The sequence below is a fragment of the Equus quagga genome, chromosome 3, assembly GCF_021613505.1.
Source record: "Equus quagga isolate Etosha38 chromosome 3, UCLA_HA_Equagga_1.0, whole genome shotgun sequence".
NCBI classification, from domain to species: Eukaryota; Metazoa; Chordata; class Mammalia; order Perissodactyla; family Equidae; genus Equus; species Equus quagga.
The window spans coordinates 62989081-63013448 of NC_060269.1; the positions used below are offsets into that span (position 1 = coordinate 62989081).

Genomic DNA, 24368 nt, shown 5'->3' on the forward strand with positions numbered 1-24368 from the left:
CTCCTATTTGTGGCTCAGATTTCTTTTTTACAGGTTGTATGTTTCACAGATACTTACCAATTTCAGATATAAACAAACATAAAGGCACTTTCTATGTGAGTGCACATGTAAATGTACATATATGACACTCTAGACAATCTGTGATTTCTACTTATAACAACTTTTTTATAAGTTAAAGTTCTAGTAAATTGAGAAGTAAAAGCCAACAGTTAACAGAAAAACCTAGCAAAATAGCAAAGAGAGCTATAAAATTAATTCTGGAAGCCAAAAAACCTAAATAAGCAGGTTCATAAAACAAACAAACCCAACACATTTTCATTCAGCACTTATAAGTTTATCTACAATGTTCAAGTTTTTAAAAAGTTGAGTGGTACGCCAACTTTAATTTATGAAAAATGACATCCTATGATAAATTTCTAATTCCCGGGAGAAATAATTCAAGATTAAAAATCTGAATATAAACATAATAGAAGGAAGAGCTGCAAAGAAATGAACAGAAAAAGTAAACATGGTTTTACAGGAAACAGGGAAGCTGTCTGAAACATTAAAAGTGGAATGGACTGAATATAATACACAAAAGACCCAAAATGAACAAATGAAGCATAAATATTCCCAATGTGTTCAACATCTACTGAAACAAGCAATTCCATTCCACTCAATACTTGACACAAAAATTGCCATCAATTGGTTACTTCTATTTTTTTTTTTTAAAGATTTTATTTTTTTCCTTTTTCTCCCCAAAGCCCCCGGTACATAGTTGTATATTCTTCGTTGTGGGTTCTTCTAGTTGTGGTATGTGGGATGCTGCCTCAGCGTGGTTTGATGAGCAGTGCCATGTCCGCGCCCAGGATTCGAACCAACGAAACACTGGGCCGCCTGCAGCGGAGCGAGCAAACTTAACCACTCGGCCACGGGGCCAGCCCTGGTTACTTCCATTTTTTTAAATGATGAAACAATGAGAGATTTGTTCCAATATATTTTATAACTTACCAATACTGAGCTATTAAGTTTCTATTAGTGATGCTTCAACTAAGGATTTGCGCTAAGACGACTAAATCTGTTTGTACAGCAGTGTAAGTGAAGCCTCACCAAAGACATTCAACATAAAGCTGACCCCTAAAGGCTCCTTGATGCACACTTTGCAACCACGGTACTCACTATACGCAGTACACTAAACTAGCAACAGATTGGTTAAAAACTGCTTGGATTTTCAACTTCTCATAATAAAGGAATCATTTTTAGAAGCAATCATATTAAAATAAATGTCTTTCACAGTTACAGGATGAAATTTTAAGCTGGACAGGCACCAGTGCCCTGATTTTCTACTTTTTTTGTAAACCATATGACGTCCACATGCTGTGAATGTTTTATGCTTTAACCTGCAGCGAAGGTTTTACATCATTTTAATGCTCAGTGCTTAAAATGCAACAGAATCACCCTCAAAGAATGCAAGGAATACATTTCGTTTACTTTTAATGATTTCAACCAGACTACTAGTCAGAAAAAGTTTAATGGAAGCTTTTTTCAGTAAGTAACTTTGCATTTCCACAGAAGAAACAAACAAAAAAATCTGAGTTAAGGGTGGGTGAGGGAAGGGTTGGTGGGTTTCCAACTTGTAACAGAATTTTAGTTTTTTATTTCTCAAATAAGTATTGAACACTTTAAAACTCTCTAGGTCTAACAGAATATCTTTCAGCAAAAAAACCCCCACTCTATTCCACAGTTACATAGGATTCTTCTCTAGTTTTTGCAGAGTAATGTTTCAAGTCAACATAGAAGGTTAAAACAAATAATTGTGGAAATCCTAGTCTACAACAAACTAAAGGCTCAGCTTTGTACCAACATATTCTATATTCTAAATTTGAAATTTAGAAGACAACAATTTTTTTTTAATCAGGTCAATCTAAATATATATGCTACCTCATGCTTATAGTCAGCTTGTCTGAGTGATTGACCAACTACAGAAATTTCAAATCAAAGGTTATAAAACATATCATAAAATTACACACTGTATCTACATGACTTTCAATTTTCATGGAATCCAAGGTCCTTTACTGATAGGTTCAAGAATTGATAAGTTTGGAGCCAAATATGTAAATACATTAAATTCTCAATAGTTGAAAGAGATATTATGCCACTTTCTTCAGTTATTTAAAGTCCATTACGCTACAAAACTGTCACAGAAAAAGGGTTATTGAAAAACATATTTCAGAATGAAGAAAGTACAAAATACATGATCTTAAATTCTCCTGGTGTAATATTATTAAATATTAAAGACTGTGAGAAACAAGAGATGTTGCAATCCTGTTCCCCTTATAACTTTAACTGAAACTTGAGAAAAAAAACAGAATTCAGATTTCCCAAACTTGACCTTATAAACATAATTCAACTAGATCTAATAACTTAGTTATGCAATTTCAAAATAAGTTTAATGCAAAGCACTGCAATCCTGATTCGTGATAATTACCTGAGACATACATGCAAAATAAAAATAAATGCAAATCCTTTTCATCCAGCGATGGATTTTATAGTAAAACCACAAAAAATGCAACCATATTAGCACAAACTAAATAAACAGGCACAGGAGGCATATGTCCATCCAGGAAGAGAAATCTACCACGCCAAGAAAGAAAGGAAGAACTGAAGGAAGGGAGAAGGGAAGAAAGGAAGGAAGGTAGGGAGGGAAGGCAGAGGTTTCTATACCTGCAGGATCACGGAGAAATAAACTAGTGACATCAATCTACCCAATATGATACATAAGGCTTTTTAAAGCTTTAGGGCAAATAAAAACAGCAATCACTTTATACTATTCAACTTTACATAGTATAGTATCTTTACCGCCAACGGCATTCTCCTCTACACTCACCCAGTGCTCCCTCACTCTTCCATTCCAGCTTTCAGACGAGACAGAACAGGGTGGGGTAGAAGAAAAATACAAGATGCGCCTTTCAGCTACTCCCCCGCCCCAATATTTTCCCACAGTTTTTCCTACTACGAAAATAAGTCGCCCTATCTCAACATACACAACAGTCATTCTGTCTTTAGTAGACACACTGAGACACATACACATGTCAGCACTCCAGACCCCTGCCGTACGCCCCCGAATCTTAAGTAATGTTTAATCTATTTAACACGAGACATCGAGATACCTCTACCTACTGTTTCGGGGTGAGGGTGGGTGGAAGACGTCTTTCAAAGTAGCCCCAATAGTGTAACCAAGACACGGTTCCGGAATAAAATATTAAGAACACTTTTCCTTTCCCCCCTATCTACCGACTTAAGGATGCAAAAATCCATCTCCACACCACCTCATCCCTACCATTCTCCTGCCCAGAGTTTGGGGTGGAGATCTGTCCGGGGCGGGGGCGGGGCAGAGGAGTGTGAGCGGGCAGTGGGACACAGACGAGTTGCTCACCCCGGCTACCCCGCACCACCGTCGCCAGCCCAAAGGTCCGGCACCCGGACCTCAAGCACACTTCTCTGCCCAGGCCCAGTTAAAAGCTGTGACTCCAGCTATCTAACTTCCTATCTACAGACATTTATTCAAAACTAACACATCACACAAGTACACGTCACACAGTTTAGCACACAGTTATACACCCCAAACAAACCCACACACCTCAAATTCACCTCACAGTTTCCCAAACTCCAAACAGGAGACCCCACCTCCAGGAGTCAAACCTTTCGCCCATAGTGGAGGAAACCAGGAGAAAAGAGTTGGGGAGCAGCCGACGCCTTTCAATTACCGCCCCCCACAAACTGCCCCACCCCAGACCCTCCGTCCGTGTTACTCACTAGGACGACCCCCGCTTCCTCCCTCCTCTCAATCGGGCCGCTTAAGAGACCCATCCCCAGCCCACTCACTTTCTCCCAAAAACCCCTCCAAAAAAAAAAAAGTGAAGAGAAAGAAGCGAGGAAAGAGATTTGAGGTAGTCCGGCTTCAAAACCGCTCGACTCACCTCAGAATCCTTGCTGAGTTCTCTCCGCCCGGCACAGCCCCCTCCCCAACGTCCCAGTACGAAGGGCTGAGGTAGGGAGGAGGGGAAAACGGGAGGGGGAGGGGTGTCTTCCGCGTGGGGCGCCCGTCGGGAGGGGCCTGGGGAGGGGTTGAGGCCGGCGCAGGAAGAGGAGAAGGGGGAGGGGAGGCCCCTATCTCCCAGTCTCCCCCTGAAAACCTCCCTTGTCTCAATCACATCAGACTGACTGTCTTTGTCTGGCTGACAACCGCCATATTGATATCAACAGCCCCGTTCCCACCTGCTGCAGCCGGGCGGCCCTGGGAGTTGTAGTTCCTGCCTCCCTTGAGTAAAAGCGCGAGAGTCGGCGTCCAGAGACCCCAGAGAACTACAGCTCCCGATAAGTCCCGCGCCCATCCGCCTTCCCACAGGGAGGAGGAGAAAGGGGCGCCAGAGCTGTGGGAACTACACATCCCAGAATACCATGGGTCCCAGGCTCAGAAGGGGGACATGATATCATGCTGGGGTGGAGAGGGAGGATGAATTTGCGGGGGGGAAGAATTTGAGCTGACGGAGGCGGCCTTTAGAGAGGAAAGAGAGGAAAAGGAACGATGACCACAGGTCCCATGATGCTTGCAGACATGACTACACTTCCCATGATGCCCCGGGAAGGGGGCGTAGGGAGGAAAGACTGCATGTCCCACGATGCTCTCGGCGGGCCGGTGGCAGAGATTGAACCGGAAGACGCTTTCTGGGTATGAGGGAGTCGAGTGACTGGTGTTGAACAACCAAAAGTCCAATATGAAACTGGTAAGTCTCTGCTCCTAGGTTAGAGGGCAAAGGTATTGCTATATCCTTTTGGACTTCGTCGTTTTCACTTTGAGAAGGGAACCGTCGTGGAGGAGAGGTGGCAGTTAGGAAACTATAAAGTGGGGTGGACTGAGGAAAGCTGCTATTTGTTGTTGAGGTTTGAATCCCACCTCCCACTGCACCCTGCACACAATTGCCAGGAGATCTGATTCATCCTTTGGCGCATCCGTTTGGTTAGCTAAGAGGCTGACTGTCAATTTCTTCACCTACGAACTAAGGTTGGACTTGAACTATGTTTGACTTGTGTGTTTCTCAGCTGCCACGTGAGTGTTAGAATAAGTTCTTTCCGCGCGATTGGCACTTGATTAGCGTTTCTCTCTACCGTTGTTGACAAGGCTTACGTTAAATATGAGCAGAGACTAGAAAATAATTTAGCAGAGACTTATCACTTATTAAATTTTCTTCTGTAGACTCCTAAACGCCCTTGGAATTCAGAGAAGGAGCTCAGGGTGTGATCTTGGAGGATTTGAGCCTTAAACCCTGTGTAAGATTGGGGGAGAGGAAGTCTAGGGCTGTAGGGAGTGCATGAGCCAAGGATAGATGGAGCATACTATATGCGTGCAGAGGTCTTTGCATCACAAAATTCAAAGACTTGGCTTATAGAAAAGCTTCTCCAACCTTTATTTTGAGTCATTTTACTCTCGTGCACACAGATATAACTAGTTTATTCCAACTGTGTGGGATTAGTAATAGTATAATTCAGAGAGTAGAAAAGCAGGTGTGAGATGCTATTTCTCAACCTTTTAAAATCTGTGTTCCTGTAGCCACATATTGTCAAGCTTTACTTCCTGTAATGTGTCTGTGTGTGTGTGCGCGCGTGCTGAGGAAGATTGGCTCTGAACTAGTATCTGTGCCAGTCTTCCTCTGTATTGTATGTGGGAAACTGCCACAGCATGGCTGAGGAGTGGTGTGTAGCTCCACACCCGGGATCCAACATGGGAACCCCAGGCTGCTGAAGCAGAGTGCACAAACTTAAGCACTAGCCACCTGGTTGGCCCCATAGTTCCTGTAATTTTTATACAAAAACAAAAGGTTTATTTTCTTAGTTATTTGAATATGCTTTTCCAGAGCACACATACATGCTACAAGCATATACTCTGCAAAGTGTCAGCTGTTTTCTGCAAAGTCAGAGAAAGTATTAAAAGTAAATTCAACTCCAAAACTGTCCCCATTTAAAGCAGTTTATGTAAGGGATAGGGTACAGATCAGTAAACCTTGAGAATGTCAGTTTGATTCTAGGTCAGAATGCAAAACATTTAAGAATGCAGAGTTGAAAATCACTGCCCTTGCCCTAAAGAAGCATGCAATCTAATGCAGAAGATAGAAAAGTAAGCCAAAATTATAATTTGCTGTTTTCATGGTAAAAGAAAGGCATGTTCAGGGTTTAGGGGATTGAGGATGATGACTGGGGGGTGGGAGGAGTCAGAGACAGCTTCCTGGAAAGGGACTGTTGAACTGTTAAGACGGAGGAGTAGACTAGGGCCATTCATGAAGAGGGTTCAGCTTAGAGAAGCAGAAGAGCTTGGCTTGGAACACCGACCATAGGTCCTCAATAAAGGATAAGTTAGGGACCCACCCGGTGGCATAGCGGTTAATTTCCCATGTTCTGCTTCGGAGGCCAAGGGTTCCCGGTTGGAATCCCGGGTGTGGACATGGCACCGCTTGGCAAAAGCCATGCTGTGGTAGGCGTCCCACATGTAAAGTAGAGGAAGACAGGCACAGATGTTAGCTCAGGGCCAGTCTTCCTCAGCAAAAAGAGGAGGAGTGGCAGCAGATGTTAGCTCAGGGCTAATTTTCCTCAAAAAAAAAAAAAAAGATGTTATATTTGGTGTGCTACGTGAGAAGGTAGGCAAGTGAGTGACAGTGTTTTTCATAACAGCTCATTTGCTGAGGGTATCAGAGAGCCAGGGCTTACTTTACATATACTTTGGTTTGCTCATAAAATCCTCCTGTGTAATTTATTTAGAGATGTGAAAACATAGAAGGGAAAAAAGTAGAAACTTATTTTTTCCTTTAAGAAGCAAAAGATGCCTCAGAGGAAGAGGAAGTGTTCTATCTATACTCCCTCCCTCCTTACTTTCAATCTATGTATTACATGCTAAAACTCATTTAGTAGGTGATAGATGATATATAATGCAGAATTTCTATCATCATAGCAAAGTGGTTTCAAAAACACTGACACTCAATAAGTCAGACTTCTTTTGTGTCTCATGCCTCCCATAGAGTTGGAATAAATCCTCCCATGGCCTAAAATTTTTAACTTTGTGTACTGTTTCAGGAATATGTAGTAAGCCATGTTTTACGTTTATAGTCATGAAACGCAGAAATAAATTGGTTTTTAGCACTTTTTTTTTGAAGATTTTATTTTTCCTTTTTCTCCCCAAAGCCCCCTGGTACATAGTTGTGTATTTCTAGTTGTGGGTCCTTCTAGTTGTGGCATGTGGGACGCCTCCTCAGTATGGCCTGATGAGCGCTGCCATGTCCGTGCCCAGGATCTGAACCAGTGAAACCCTGGGCTGCCGAAGCAGAGCGCAGGAACTTAACCACTCTGCCACAGGGCTGGCCCCTGCACATTCTTGTTTTTGAGATTGTAACTTCCTAAAATACCCTTCCCATGTACAATCTGTGACCATATCTTATTGATTCTACTTCTGTTCTTGAACAGATCTGTTTCTCTCCAGTCCCACTAATACTGCCTTTGTAGGGGCTCTTTTCATGTGACGCTTGGAATTCAACAAGACCTTCTGACTGGTCTCCCTGCATTCAGAGACCCTCTCCAATGCATTCTCTACTGTGCATCCCAGAAGTTGTTTAAAACTGCAGAGTTTCATAAAATCCTCAGTAGCTTCTTTTGCCCTTAGGATAAAGTCTTAGAATTCTTAACTTGGCTTACTTGGTCCTGCAGAATGTGGCCCTGCCCCCCTCTGCAGGCTCATGTCTAGCCTTCATCTCCCTTGCTCTCTTTGTTCCAGTTATATTGCACATCTTCCACTACCTTGAACTCACCCTGCTCTCTTTTGCTTTTAGGACTTTTTAAAAATATGTTCCATTGCCTGCAACATTTTTTTGCCTGCCTATTTCTTCATATATTTCAGATTTCTCTCTTCAAATAGCACTTCTTCAAAGTCTCCTTGAATTAGGTGACCCTGTTATATGCTTCCATGGCATACTTCCTTTTTGTAGCCCTTGTAATTAATGGTTTCATGTCTGTTGTCCCTCCTGTAGACTCTCTATTCCTAGGGCCTGACATATAGTGTGATGCCACTAAAGAGTAGTCAAATAAATAATTGCTGAAGGATTATCAAAATCTGTGAATATCATTGAGAATCGATTAAGGGGTGAATTAAAACATTACACTAGGGGCCTGCCCGGTGGTGCAGTGGTTAAGTTCGCATGTTCTGCTTTAGGAGCCTGGGGTTCGCCAGTTCAGATCCCAAGCGCAGCCCTACGTACTGCTTATCAAGCCATGCTGTGACAGGCGTCCCGCATATAAAATAGAGGAAGATGGGTATGGATGTTAGCTCAGGGCCAGTCTTCCTCAGCAAGAAAAAAAAAAAAAGAGGATTAGCAGCAGATGTTAGCTCAGAGCTAATCTTCCTCAAAAAAAAAAATTACAATAAGCCATAACCATTGGAATAAAAAGGAATGATTGCTATCTTTTAGGGAGCAATTTCTGTGTGCCAGGCACTATGCTAGGTACTTGCTATTTAGTGTCTCACTTAATCCTTTGATCTAGGTGATGGTATTCCCACTACAGATAGAAAATTTGAACCTCAGGGAGGTGAAGTGGCTCAAAGTTACACAGATGAAAAAAAGTGGTAGAGCCAAGGCCTGAACCCAAGATTCCTTCCTTAAGAGTCTGCAGGGACTCCAGCACCTCGCACAGGGCCTGGCGTATGCCAGGTTATCTCTCAAATAGATGAAGATTAAAGTGAATAAAATAGTAAGAAGCAGTTCAAGAGTGCAGCGTGTATCATACTTCCTATAGATAGTTCCAGAGATAGAGAGAATCCCTAGTTTATTCAGTCAACAAAGATTTATTATGCAATCGCAGTGTACCCTTGGCATTCAAAGTTTTAGTACTTTCCATTTTAACTATTAGGTTTGACCCCTGAGATCGATGACAAGGAATTATTTGTAATTTTACTGAGGCTCCAATTTGAATGTGACTTTAAGATTAATGCTAATCTTTAGTGAATGAACCTGATTGCCTCACAGTCTGTGGCTCTCTGCAGTTATTGTTGCTCTCTTGTTAAAAGTCTGAAAGAAAGGTCGTAAAATGCTTGTTATGCTATACTTTTTGAATTTGATAGAGGAAATTATGTGCTGTAGTTGTATTTACAAATTTAAGAACTCAAGAAGGCCATGAGGCTATTCTTCAGTAGTCTATGCTTCTTTGTACAAAATGCTGTTTCATTACTATGGCTTTTGGGAGAAGGCTCAAACTTTTAACTCACCACTTCTCCTAGGAAAACAGATGGAGCAAAGAAAGGGATTCATGGACTTCTTGTGAAGGACAAGTAAAACACAAAGTGGAATTGTAGATGATGTAGAAGATCTTTGCTTGAAAGGGACAAATCCTGCCCCAAGGTCAATTTAATAAATCATTCCAAAGGGGTGTGGTTAATCCTCACCTTGGATCTGAGAGTGATGGATTTTTTCAATCTACAGAATTGTAGGATCCTTTTGGCTTCTTAGAATTTGGATCAAGAACAGAAAATCTCTTGCTATAAATTACAAACATTCACAATTTTTCCAGTGCTTAATTCACCTATTGCAGTGCGATTGTTAAAATGTCAGCCTGATTTCACTTTTTTCTGTTTCTCTTTGCTTGTTGATTAGAGTGCCCTCGTGTGTCTTTATGATGTAATACCAGTTAAAGCTTTGTAAAGGTCATGTTTTATCACCACCTCAGTGTGATAGGCTTTTTTTCCCTTTTGAACAGTTTCCTCATGCTCTGAAAAGAGATGTGTGACGTAAGGCTAGGTCACATATCTTGTTCTGCAGCGTTCCAAGGTAAAAATGGATATTGTACTTTTGAGCATTTCAAAGTCCTAATTGTTACCCTGAAGATTAAATCTTTTATACTTACCAAGGCAAAAAAAGTATATCAATGTTAGATTTTTTTTTGGTAATAGTCTTTGAATTGGGAAAAAAAGAATACATATACACATATATATTTATCTCACACAATACAAGCATGACAGCACGTTGCTGTTGCTTATAACTGCAGTAGCACACTTCTTTTGTGACGGGTTTGTTCTGAGGACTCAAATCCCTCTGCCATTTGCTCTGATAATCAGCAAAGTATACTTGACAAGCAAGGGCCAAGAGTGCAGCATGGCTGTGGAACTCAGTAAAACCTAGCATTCCAAATGGAAAATTTGCTCCTGGCTTGCAAAATGCCAGGAGAGATCCAGGCATAAACTGCCCCTCAGATCTTCATCAGCATTCATTTACTCATTCAACAAATCTTCCTGAACACCTACCTCGTCTGTGCTAGGCATTGCTCACAGTACTTGTAAATTGCAGTGAACAAAATAGATTTACTCCCTGCCTTTATGGAACATGAAGTCTAGCAGGCTTACTGTGCAGTTTAAACAATATTACAGTGAACTTCCTGATGTGGAGATGTTCTTGGGCACTGACTCAAGTATTTTTTTAATGTCATGGTCAAAAAATGTACAGTCATACATCACTTAACAACAGGGATATGTTCTGAGAGATGCATTGTTAGATAATTTCATCATTGTGCGAACATCATGGAGTGTACTTACACAAACCTAGGTGGTATAGCCTACTACAAACATAGGCTATGTGGTACTAATCTTACGGGACCACCATTGTTTATGCGGTCTGTTGTTGACCAAAAAGCATCGTTACACAGCACATGACTAGTTGTGTCCAAGAATATGCCTTCTTAAAATTTTAACAGGTATGGCCAACTTGCCCACTAGTTTACCCTTCTACCAGTAGTGTGTGAGAATTCACTTCCCCACCCTTGCCAACAATACCATCTGTTTCTTTACTCTTACTATGTGTCTTACTAATGTAACTTTCTTCTGTCATCAATCCTCACACCCTCTTAACTCTTAGACTTCAGCCATATTTCGTAAAACATCCTTACGGTAGTGATATATGGATGTGGGAAGATGTACCAGAAAAAACAAATTTCAGAATAAAAAGTGGTGTCGTAAGAATCTTTCAAAGGAATTTTTTAAAGAATTTAAAGCTTTGTTAAAGAATTTAAAGCTTTGAAAATGCTGATGCACAGGTATAGTAATTAAGATGACAGTATTATGGGATCAAGCAGATTAGAGAGGCCACTGGGCCAACTGTGCATAAATGGCAGAGGAGATCCCTCATGCCCCCCAGAAAAGGGATGACCAGTGAGATGAAGCTAAGAGCTGATGTGCCAGGAAGGGCTAAGGAAGAGGCAGGTGCCAGAATTTGCAGAGATCTTGAGAAAAGGCAAGAATGTGAACAGAAAGGATGAAGGGGAATAGGAAAGACTGTAGGAGAAAGGCGTCAGCTTGAAAGCCCCAAGGCGCTCAGTGATCAAGACTGAGAACTGTGTGGTGGGAACTTTACTGTGAGAAAAACAGCAAGTTTAAATTGTCCCTGATTGACCATATATCTGAAGGAAATGCCTTAAAGGTCTGAAACATTTAAATTTATTGTAAGCACAACTAAATGAACTTTAGCTCTCCCAAGGATAGATAATCAGATAGATGATGTTCAAGAAAGCAATTCTTTAACAGGAATTGCAAAACTAACACCCTTTTTGCCCTTAAGGTACAGTTTATTTTTCATCACTCATGTTTATGGAGGGGTGGAGGGAGCTGAATAATAAAAGGTCTTGCATAATCCATTCCTCAGATTTATGACCTCAGCAGAGATTCTCTTTTCCTAAATACAGTATTTCTCCATTTTTCTATTCCAGTAAAATAGAGGAAGGCATAATTAGATGTTCTAATTTAATGTCTTCCTTCCCATATTTTTTCCACATGTGGAAATATAGGTAAACAAGCAGTAGTATTAATGATGTAAAGGATATTATTATTATAATGGTTATCTTTAATGCTTTTTAAACAGCTTTATTGAGGTCTAATTTACATACCACAAAATTCACACATTTAAGGGGTGCAATGCAATGACTTTTAGTGAATTTACAGAGTTGTACAACAATCACCAGAATTTAGTTTTAGAATATTTCTGTCACTCCAGAAAAGATCCCTTGTGCCCATTAGCAGTCAATCCCTATTACTACCTCCAGGCTCAGGCAACACTAATCTACTTTCTGTGTCTTGTAGATTTGCCCTTTCTGGTCATTTCATGTACGTTGGTTTATGCAGTATGTGATCTTTTGTATCTGAGTTCTTTCACTTAGCATAATGCTTTTGAGGTTCATCCATGTTGTAGCATGTAGTTGTCAATAATATTCCACTCCATGAATATACCACATTTTGTTTATCCATGTACCAGTTGATAGACATTTGGATAGTTTCTACTTTGGAGCTGTTACTATTGTGTGAACATAAGTTTTTATTTCTAATATCTCCATGTTTTCATTTCTTTCTCTTGCATGATTGCACTGACTAGAACCTTCAGTACAGTATTGAATAGAAGTGTGAACAGACATCCTTGCCCGTCTTTTCCCCCTTCTGATCTTAGGGGGAAAGCATTCAGTCTTTCATTACTGAATATGATGTGAGCTATAGGTTTTTCGTAGATGCCCTTTATCAAGTTGAGGATGTTCCCTTCTATCCCTAGTCTGTTGAGCTTTTTTATCATGAATGGATCTTGGAGTTTATCAAATGCTTTTCCTTTGGGTATCAAGGTGATAATATGGTTTTTGACCTTTATTATATTAATATGGCATATTACCTTAATTGAATTTTGAATGTTAAATCAATCTTGCATTCCAGGGATAATTCTCACTTAGTCATGATATATAATCGTTTATATGTGTTGCTCAATTTGGCTTGCTAATATTTTGTTGAGGATTTTTGCATGTATATTCACAGGAGATATTGGTCTGTAGTTTTCTTGTGATATCTTTGTCTGGCTTTGGTATCAGAGTAATATCGTTCTCATGGAATGAGCTGGGAAATACCCCCTCCTCTATCTTCTGGAAGAGTGTGTGAAAAATTGGTATTGTTTCTTCTGTAAATGTTTGATAGAATTCATAAATGAAGTCATCTGAGCCTGAGCTTTTCTTTGTGGAAAGATTTTTAATTGACTAATTGAATTTCTTTACTTGCTGTAGGTCGCTTCAGATTTTCTATTTGTGCATTACATTTTTTTTTTAAATTGCAGTAAAATACACACAACGTAAAATTTGCTATTTTGGGCCGGCCCAGTGGCACAGTGGTTAAGTGTACACGTTCCGCTTCGGGTTCGCCGGTTCAGATCCCTGGGGCGGACATGGCACCGCTTGGCACACCATGCTGTGGTAGGCGTCCCACATATAAAGTAGAGGAAGATGAGCACGGATGTTAGCTCAGGGCCAGTCTTCCTCAGCAAAAAGAGGAGGATTGGCAGATGTTAGCTCAGGGCTAATCCTCCTCAAAAAAAAAAAAAATTTACTATTTTAACCATTTTTAAGTGTACAGTTCAGTGGCATTAAGTTCATTCACATTGTTGTGTAACCATCGCCACATCCATCTCCAGAAGTCACTTAGCATAGTATCTTCAGGGTTCATCCATGTTGTAGCATGTCAGAATTTCCATCCTTTTTTTTTTTTTAAGATTTTATTTTTCCTTTTTCTCCTCAAAGCTCCCCGGTACATAGTTCTGTATTTTTACTTGTGGGTCCTTCTAGTTGTGGCATATGGGATGCCGCCTCAGCATGGCCTGTTGAGCGGTGCCACGTCTGTACCCAGGATCCTAAGTGGCAAAACCCTGGGCTGCCGAAGTGGAGCGCGTGAACTTAACCACTCGGCCATGGGGCAGGACCCTCCATCCTTTTTTTTAAAAGATTGGCACCTGAGCTGACATCTGTTGCTGATCTTTTTTCAGTGCTCCTTTCAAATATTTTAAAAAATATTTTTTTCTAACAGACACTTTGTATTTTCATTATCTAAAGGATAAGTTTAGAAATATGGCTGTTAGGCTGGAAGGTATAGTTCCATCACCCCCACCTACATCCCTCCCAACTGTTTTGAAAATCATTTTTTTCTTCCTCTTCTCCTCAAAGTGCCCCAGTACATAGTTGTGGATTCGAGTTGTGGGTGTGGTTGTGCTATTTGGGATGGCACCTCAGCGTGGCCTGATGAGCGGTGCCATGTGTCGTTATACTTTTTTCATTATGTGTAAACTGTGGAACTTCTTTTCCTTTGTTTATAAAATCATCTGTATTTTGGGGCCGGCCCAGTGGCACAGCGGTTAAGTGCACACGTTCTGCTTCTCAGCGGCCCGGGGTTCACCAGTTTGGATCCCAGGTGCGGACATGGCACCACTTGGCAAAAGAAAAAAAATCATCTGTATTTCCATTTCCTCCTCAACTCTCTTCTATCCCACTTGATCTATTAATATTATGGTACTAAACGATTTTACCTTATGCAGCTGTAGAGTGTATTTAATATCTTGTAGTACTCATTCCCGGTCGCTGCTCTTCACTTCAGAATTTTCCAGACTGTTCTCAAACATTTATTTTTTCATATAAAATTTAGAATTATTAGTTCCCAGTAAAATGCTTTTTATATTTTTATTGGAATCAGATTAAATTTACAAAATTTAAGGAGAGAGTTGACATTTCTTTCAACATATCATTGAGTCTATCTCAGAATAAGAATTGTCTTTTCCTTTATTTCCTTTTTTTAAACATATCTTTATCTTTTTGACTGTTACTGTAATTGGAATCTTTTCCTATATAGTTTACTTATAAGGAGGGTATTTTTTTTGTATTCTCTATAAAGACCCCTGTCAGATTTTCTTATTTTAATTTTTAGTAGTTTTTCTACTTGATTCTCTTGGGCTTTCCAGGTGTATAGCTTTGCAGATTATTTTTTTATTTTTGTTTTATTTATTTATTTTTTTTTTTGAGGAAGATTAGCCCTGAGCTAACTACTGCCAATCCTCCTCTTTTTGCTGAGGAAGACTGCCCTGAGCTAACATTCGTGCCCATCTTCCTCTACTTTGTATGTGGGACGCCTACCACACCATGGCTTTTGCCAAGAGGTGCCATGTCGGCACCCAGGATCCGAACCGGCAAACCCTGGGCCGCTGAGAAGCAGAACGTGCACACTTAGCCGCTGCGCCACCGCACCGGCCCTGCAGATTATTTTTCTAAACCTGAGTTTTTTTTCTGTGGTGTACTTACGTTGGCTTATACTTCCAGAATAGTTTGGAATAAGAGTGGTGGTGGTCGGCATCTCTGTTCTGTTTCTGACTTGAGTGGACATGCTGCTGGAACTCAACATGTTACTGTTATATTGACTTTGGGCTTGAAATTTTTGTATATTTTAATTTACATGCTATAGCTACCTGCTTTCTTGCTCTAAAATTTTTTAGTCACTAATAAAGTGAGATTCTTTCACATAGCCCAACACTAAGTTTTTTTCAAAGGGGAAGGTCTATTTGTGTTGTGTTGTTTGTTCTAGGCAGTTAATTATACCTTGCAAGCCATTTCCAGACTTTCAAGAAAACAATGGTTTTTATAACTTAAAGTCTTAGATGGTGCATAGCAGGTTTATAGAAGTAAAAGACTTCTATGACCTTAAAAGAAAATTGCAGGGTTTCTGTGGAAAACAGAACAGCCAGAAATAGTTTCTCTCTCTGTACTTAGAAGACAGGCCTGATAAAGGCAAGAGATGTAAACAAATCAGTCTGTTAAAATAAACATAATTACCACACCAAAAAAATCTCCGTAGAAACAAAAAGGGGTTGAGAGCCCTAGGCAGTGGCTTATTTATTTTAAGCTGTATTCGATTCAAGCTATGTACATCCAATAGGAAGAAACTGTTGATGAACGACTATATCATAGTTAAAACTAACAGATAGGAGAAGGAATAGCACACATCCATTGTTTGGCTATACAATCCAAAAGTGTTACTAAATACCTATCTTGTACAAAACCTCCTCAGTCTTGTGGGACATACTAAAGATGAATAAGACATAGATCCTACTTATCAGTAACTCACTGTTTAACACACCGTAGGTACAGTATGCTGTGTACACTATTTATGTATGTGACTGAGTTTGTGTAATTTTAGTGATAAACCATGATAAAGGCAATAGTGAAGTATGTAAGATTAGGATTATGAAAGATAAATTCCAACCAGAGAATCAAAGTTTCCTAGAGAAATAAAATCTAAGCTGGCTTTGAAAAGTGCCTTGGCTGACAAATATGTCAGTGGAGGAGCATTGTGTCTCAATCCAGGAAGAAGGAACAGTTAAATTAAAAAGGATTTGTATTATGTTGAGTGTTCTTACATCGCGCGCACACACACACTTACAAAATAATAATAACAGTAAAGGGAGTGAGAAGAAAGTTTTGAGTTGTAGTGGATGTGTTTGTGGCCTTGATGGTGGTGATGGTTTCATGGGTGTGTACTTATCCCCAAACTCATCAAGTTATATACATTAAATAGAAACAGCTTTTTACGTATCAATCATACCTCAATAAAGTGGTTTAAAAAAAGATTTGGAGATTGGCAAAAACGTCCAAAACCAAGAACGACAAATGTTGGAGAGGTTGTGGAGAAAGAGGAACCCTCATACACTGTTGGTGGGAATGCAAACTGGTACAGCCACTATGGAAAACAGTATGGAGATTTCTCAAAAAGTTAAAAATAGAAATACCCTATGACCCAGCCATCCCATTACTGGGTATCTATCCTAAGAACCTGATATCAGATATCTCAAGAGTCCGTTGCACCCCTATGTTCATCGCAGCATTATTTACAATAGCCAAGACGTGGAACCAGCCTACATGCCCAGAAACTGATGATTGGATAAAGAAGATGTGGTATATATACACAATGGAATACTACTCAGCCATAAAAAAAGACGAAATTGGCCCATTCACAACAACGTGGATGGACCTCGAGGGCATTATGTTAAGCGAAATAAGTCAGTCAGAGAAAGACGAACTCTATATGACTCCACTCATAGGTGGAAATTAGTATATTGAGAAGGAGATCTGATCGGTGGTTACCAGGGAAAAGGGGGGGTGGGGGGAGGGTACGGAGGGGGAAGTGGTGTACCCACAACATGACTAACAAAAATGTACAACTGAAATCTCACAAGGTTGTAATCTATCATAACATTAATTAAAAAAAAAAATAAAAAAAAAATAAAAAAAAAAAAGATTTGGAAGGGAGATGTTCACTTTCCCCAAAAATGTGCATGTACACATTATGTATTTTTCGTTTTATAGTGCTCTCTAGTAGTGTGTGCAAAAATGGACACATTTCTGTCCTCTTACATCTTCCTAATTCGTTACTTCAGAATATCAACATTTTCATTATGTATGTTATTAACATCTGAAAGATTTGTGCGTGTCACTGGAGCACTAGATCACTGCAGTTGGGGCCAGGGGTGGCCTTGTTGAGTGTATTAGGAGTGAAAGTTAAAAAGGTAGACTGAAGCCACAGAGGTGGACTTTGAATGCAAGACTTAGTGGTTTGGACAGTAACAGAATAAGGATATGTTTTTAAGAAAAAGTTTCAAGGAAATTTAGCAATTTATTCTTTTTTTTTTTTTTTTTTTGAGGAAGATTAGCCCTGGGCTAACATCTGCTGCCAACCCTCCTCTTTTTGCTGAGGAAGACTGGCCCTGAGCTAACATCCGTGCCCATCTTCCTCTACTTTATATGTGGGACACCTACCACACCGTGGCGTGCCAAGCGGTGTCATGTCCGCACCCAGGATCCGAACCGGCACACCCCGGGCCACCAAAGCAGAACATGCGAACTTAACTGCTGTGCCACCAGGCCGGCCCCAAAGTTTAGCGATTTAAAGGAAGAATTTTTAAACACCTGGAGCCTTTTAAATTCATCCTTTTGGAAATCTAGGACAGAGGAGTTATAAGAACTGTCTTTTACACACTTAAGAAAAACTTTGGAATGCGAAATCAAGTATGATTTATTGCAGTTACAGAAAATATTTTTGAAAAGTGAAATATAATCAAAACAAGAAGCATTAGGGAGCTTAGCAAATGCATCAAAGCAAATGCAAAGTCAGAATTACCTACTTAGGACAAGATTTTTCTAAGCACTGTACGAGGACTTCATAAGCTGTAACAGAACTCATAAATACATCAGAAGGTGAAAGGGTTTGTAGAATCAGTGGAACCTGTTGATGGGCGCCATGTGAAAAGAATGCCCAGATGGGAAAAGGCGAGAGAGAGACAGTGAATTCCTTGACTTTTATCTTTATTAAGAAAGAGTTGGGGGAGTCTCATTCCTGCAGAACCCAGAAATGCATAGAATATTCTCAGTCACATCAACAGGTTGAATATAGATAATTCAGTAGAAAGTGTAATACCATTCTCCGGGTATTTTTCGGGGAGGCAGGGGAGATATAATTTTCATTCAAGAAAACTAGCATAAATTTCAAATGTGCATACAGTTTGATGAGTTCTTATCAAGTTATGCATCCATGTATGTTCTCATTTGTGTCGGGTTTCTTTAACTCAACATATTGTTGGCCTGAAAGTTTCCAGGGATGAAATTGTTGACTTAACTATGTCACCCATCTATAAATAGCAACTCAGCAGAGGACTGGCCAACTGCCTGTGGGATTACCATCTCTGTGTAAGGTTCTTGAGAGGACCTTAGAAATTCAGCCTGGGAAAACCTATTTCTGGGCTGCAGGAGCTGCTGCGATTCAGTGGGAGGCTGCTGGGCAAAGGCAACATGGTTTCTTTTAAAAAGAAATCAGTCTCACTAAACTGTTAGAGTTCTTCAGAGGGACTAAATAAAAGAAAACTTGTTTCTTTGCTTGAATTTTTAAAATGCTTTTCTCAAAATAAATGTGTAAAAGATTTTTTTTCAGAACATAATTGAAAGATATAAAGAAGAAAACAAAAATCCCCTGTAGTCTCACCACCTGGAATGATCACTGTTAACATTTTGGTGTGTAATCTGCTATGGTGGATGCGTGCACTGATAGCCTTTTGTGTCAGTCACTCTTAAACTGTAAATCTGTTAGGATTAGATTCAGCTCTGAGTGATGGGAAGCCTGAAGTAACCATGGCTTAAATAAGATAGATGTTTGTTTCTCTCTTATATAAATGAGGTCCAGTGATAATTAGTCCAGGGCTGATAATGACAGGTCCATGTCGTTAGAGACCCAGGCTCTCTTGCTAGCTTGCTGCCCCACCATCTTCAATATGCGGCTTACTCTTTGTGATCTGGTATGACTTTACCAGCTCAGGCCATCATAGCCTTTTTCTAGCCAGCAGGAAGGAGGAAGGAGCCAAGAAAGACATGCCTCCTCCCTTTGATAGTTTCTCAAAGTTGCACACATCCTTTGATTTATGTCTTCTTAGGCAGAATTTAGTTGTATGGCTACATCTAGTTGCAAGAGAGACTAGGAAATGGTCTTTATTCCAGGTGGCCATAATTCTACCTGAAATTTAGAGTTCTCCTATAAAAGGACAAAGGGGAATACAGATGATGAGACAACTGTCTCTGCACAAGCCTTTCCGTTTTGAGTATCTGTATGGCTTATTTTGGTTATTTTTATATTAGTACATTGTGTGGATGTATTCTACTGTCGAACATTTCGGTTTCCATTCCCTGCCATCCAACACGATGCTGATGAGAACACTTTTATTTATAATTGTTCCACCCATCTGGTTATTTGCATAGTGTAAATTCCTTAAGTAGAATTGAGAGGTCACAGACAACAGTAGTCCTCCCATATTCTCGGGGGAATATTTTCCAAGACCCCCAGTGGACGCCTGAAACCTCGGATAGTACCGAACCCTATACATACTATGTTTTTTCCTATATATACATGCCCATGGTAAAGTTTAATTTATAAATTAGGCACAGTAAGAGATTAACAACAACTAATAATAAAATAGAACAATTATAACAATATACTGTAATACAAGTTACCATAGATTTTAGCAACCTCAGCATACAATTTTTTTTTCCCTTAAATTGAGAACTTCCACCTTTTCACTTAAAGGAAGCACTTTATAGCTTCTTTTTGGCATATCTGAACTGCCAGCATCGCTACTCTTTCACTTTGGGGTCATCGTTAAGTAAAATAAGGGTTACTTAAACACAAGCACTGCGACACTGATACCACAGTTGATCTGATAAGCAAGGCAGCTACTAAGTGGCTAAGGGGTGGGTAGCTTATACAGTGTGGTTATACAGTGTGGTTACGCTGGACAAAGGGATGATTCATGTCCTTGGCGGGATGGAGCAGGAGGGCAAGAGATTTCATCATGCTACTCAGAACGGCACACACTTTAAAACTTAAGAATTGTTTATATCTGGAATTTTCCATTTAATATTTTTGGACTTCGGTTGTACAAGGATAACTGATGCCTCAGAAAGCTAAACTGCTAATAAAGGGGGACTAGTTGATATATACACATTTTAAATTTTGATTCAATATTGCTCTTCAGAATCTCTTTCATTTTCGCCCACTGAGAATAAATGAAAGTTTCCATTTCCCCATATCCTCATGATTAGCATCTTTATTCTGTGCCAGTGTGTGGACAGAGCCTTTTCTCTCAGGGTGGTTTTAATTTGCACTTGTATTACTTGTGGATGGTTGAACATCTCTGCATTTGTTTGTTTGTGGGTTTTTTGGGGCCCTTTGTGATGTTTTGTGAATTGCCTGTTTGTGTTTTTTGCTCATTTTTCTGTTGGAATCTTTGTCTTTTTCTTACTCATTTATTAGAGTTCTTTATATATAAAGGATATCAGTTCTTTATCTTGATTTTATAAATGGTTTTTTCCAGTGTATCTTTTGCCTTGTTCACAGTAATTTCTGCCATACCAAAGTTTTTAGTATAAATAGTTAAATCTATTATTATTTTCTTCTAGGATCATGGCTTTAGGATGGTGCTTTAAAAGTCCTGTCTTACTCCAAGATTGTATCAAATATTTCCCTAAAGTTTTAGAATTTCTCTGCTCACATTCCATACGAAGATTTTCAAAGAAGTATTTTATCATGGACCACAGCAAACTGAAAATCAAAATCAAACTATTTCCTCCCGGAAGTGTGGGTCTCCCTGCTGCCATTTCTATAGGACCAGTATTAACTAGTAAAAAAATGCCTCTTCCTTCTCCCCAAAGGACCTAGACCTTGGAGACAAATGAAAGCTCTCTCCTCTACTGACCCCTGACTTGTTACCGGTGTGTCTAGTAAGAAGTTTTTCTGTTGAAAAGCCTTTTCTAGATCCCAAAACATTGCTGATAGCCTGGTTTTTGTCCTGAGTTGAATGCATGTGAAAAACCCAGCGTGAAGGCCTCCATAAATAGTTGCTGTTTTTAGATACTTCTTCACTTAATCAGTAGCTGTTTGTAAATCCATTTCTTTGAAAATCTGAAGTGACTAAAAGGGGTGTAAGGTTTTCGCCTGATCCACCCAGAAGCATATTCATTCAAAGGTTGATTTAGGATAGTCTCCACGCTGATATGCATTATTTTGGGCATCTCCCCCCTAAATAGAACAGTCTTAGCAACATTGAAAGTCTGTTCAGTTGGGTAACACCCCTTCCTGATTATCTCCCCAAGTGCCCCAGGAAACTCCCTGATAACATGGTATCTGCTCTCTTCTTGAGGGTTAACTCTGATGTCCAGATTTGTCTGTACCATAAACATTGAACCAGTGTATATGTATGTGGCTTGAAAAAAAAGGCACACAATGTTTTTAACCTGCCTAGAATAAACTCACTTCCTCTTGAATAGTTCTCCTTGTTGGTGTGATCCTCTTAGCCACTTTTACCATTTTCTCAACCTTTTTTCTTCTTTCTTGCTCACTGTCATTGCTGCAAACTTTTGGTAATTTGTATAAATTCCGTTGTCCTTAAACTGCCTCTACTGTTAAATAATTCATCCCATAAATGATACTTATCATTTCCACACCTCTTTCTCCTTTTAAAGTCATCTTTATCTTTATCCATCATAATCGTGTATTGCTTTTTACCAGCACTTTTATCACCCTTACTGCTTTTGTTCTTGTAGGACATATCAGGTTAATAATGTTCATTAAACACCTGAAAACCAATCCCCAAAAAAACCAAGCGCTGTAGAACAAAAGTGAAAAACAGTGCGTAGGTCAATGGTACATCACCTGTAGTGCAGTTTCTTTTTGGTGGTGGTGGGGCACAGCTTTTGCTCTGGAGCGTGGATGTATTCATAGTTTCTGTGAAAGGTTAGTTTAGAGTAGTACTTATGATTTTAATTTATCGTTATCATTAACTATTTCTACTCTCATCTCTATCTCCCATATTCCTTCTTTCCTTTCCACCAAATACCGTTACCTCTTTCCTCTCAACCTCTTTTAAAACTTTATTGCCAATAGAAACCTCTGTGGTAATTACTCTTTATTCCAGAAATGAAAAAAAGTTTTTCTGATAAAAAAAAAAAATCTGGTTAATGTTTTAAGAAAGAGGAAGTCAAGAGTACAGAAGTATCTAAAGTAGAAGGTGAAAGTTCCAATATGGTCAACTACCTCTCCCTACAGTAACCACTTTTGCCATTTTAGTATGTGTTTCCAGTCTTTTTGTTTTTTTAATTAAAAAAATATATTTATGTCAATGTGTATATTGACATAAATGAGGTCATATACATGCCTCTGTGAGCTTTTTTTCTCATCAACTATAATTACTTTTTAACATTTTTAAAGTTCTAGTGCCAGACAGTGAACAATGTTTGTTCCCAAGCCAACCCCTACCTATTTTCCCTCGCTTACCCTTAGTGTTTACTGTCAACATTCCCACCCTTCCTGAGCTGCTGTTGTGTGTAGGGGGGATGGGGTGGGGGCAGGGCAGTGCTTTTTATGACCACACTCTACTCATTTACTCATTTTCTCGGAAAGCCAAGTCAGAAGACAGGATAAGCACGAGGGAGCAGCCATAAGTGTCAGTTACCCAGCTGTGTGTGATATCTAGCTGCACTTCCTCCAGAAAGTGGCTTCTCTGTGTTCACCGTGCATGCTACAAATTTTCTGCTCAAGTGGAAAATTATCCCTCTATTTTATCCAGCTGTGTAGTCAGTTTGACAGTGAGTATGATTGGCATATTTAACAGCTCTCCTGCAAGATAGAATCAAGATACAAAGTGGAAGAAAGTAAAAGATGACCAAATAAAATTGAAATGTATTTGTAGAAGTCTCGGTGTGTTGGAAGGCCTGGCCCAAAATTCTTAGCAGGAGTAATGGTTCCAAATGAGGTGAATTGGGTTTAAGGGGAGCCAATTTAACTCAGGATGGTGTGGTATAAGACAGGGTTCCCAACAGTGCATGCTCTCCCCTTTCACTGCCACACTGAGAATCTTACACGCCCTGGTGGACGTCGAGTGTTTCCTCGGGAGCTACAGTATGGATGGCAGTGAATGTGAATACTCAGGGCTGTCTGTGCAGAGGAATGTTCACAAGCCTGGAAGAGCTAGGTTCCTCATTTTTAACGGAGGTATTTGGACTAGATGATCTTAGAATTCCTTCCAGCTTATGAATTGTATAGTTTCTTGCATTTTCAGAAAGTCAATTGTTAAAGAATACAGTGGCACGGATATGTCTTGATGACAGGATATATAAAAGACAAAGGACTTTTGGTTGATGCAGTGAAATGTTGGAATAATGAGAAACAATGTTTTTGTGTTAAAAGAGAACTTAGAAATAACCTACTTAAGTCTCGTTTGTCAGATGAAGAAATTTGAGACCCAAAGGATTTAGAGATTCCTTTGGACTAATACTAACATAGAGGCAAAGTTAGAACTAATACTTTATGCCTACGTTAAAGGAGATGTTGGAGGCTGTGGTGTACTGCCTTGCAATAAAATCTAACTCTGGTTTATTTAAGCTGAAAATAAATTTCCACTTTGGAAAACACTTTGGTAGGTTCTGATAAAGTTAAACATATATAACCCAGCAGTCCCATTCTTTTTTCTTTAAAAAAAGATTGGCACCTGAGCTAACATCCATTGTGCCAACGTTTTTTTTTCTTCTTCTTCTTCTTCTTCTCCCTAAACGCCCCCAGTACGTAGTTGTATGTTTTAGTTGTAGGTCCTTCTAGTTGTGCTATGTGGGACACCACCTCAGCATGGCTTGATGAGAGACACTAGATCCATGCCCAGGATCTGAACTGTCAAAACTCTGGGCCGCAGAAGCAGAGCTTGCGAACTTAACCACTCAGCCAAGCGGCCCGCCCCAGCAGTCCCATTCTTAAATATTTACCCAAGGGAAATGAAATTATATGCCCCTACAAAAACCTGTATGTGAAAGTTTCTAGCAGCTATATTCATAGTCATCAAAAACTGCAAACAACCCAAATGTCCATCAGCTTGTGAATGGATAAGCAAATTATGGTACAGCCATACAATGAGATACCTCTTAGCAATAAAAAGGAT

The 24368-nt window shown here is 39.7% G+C and overlaps 2 protein-coding genes across 12 annotated transcripts in view; one reads left to right on the plus strand and one right to left on the minus strand.

The window, feature by feature from the left end:
• The window catches only part of HMBOX1 (homeobox containing 1), a 192754-nt gene extending 188523 nt beyond the window's left edge, over positions 1–4231 (minus strand). For all 10 annotated transcript variants that reach the window (XM_046657408.1, XM_046657405.1, XM_046657407.1 and 7 more), the window contains exon 1: positions 3960–4231. The gene's annotated coding sequence lies outside the window, so the exon portion shown is untranslated. The remainder of the gene's footprint in view (positions 1–3959) is intronic.
• Positions 4232–4545: 314 nt separating this feature from the next.
• The window catches only part of INTS9 (integrator complex subunit 9), a 105328-nt gene continuing 85505 nt past the window's right edge, over positions 4546–24368 (plus strand). For both annotated transcript variants that reach the window (XM_046657227.1, XM_046657229.1), the window contains exon 1: positions 4546–4766. In XM_046657227.1, the coding sequence (XP_046513183.1) occupies positions 4758–4766 (9 nt within the window). In that variant the 5' untranslated portion in view covers positions 4546–4757. The remainder of the gene's footprint in view (positions 4767–24368) is intronic.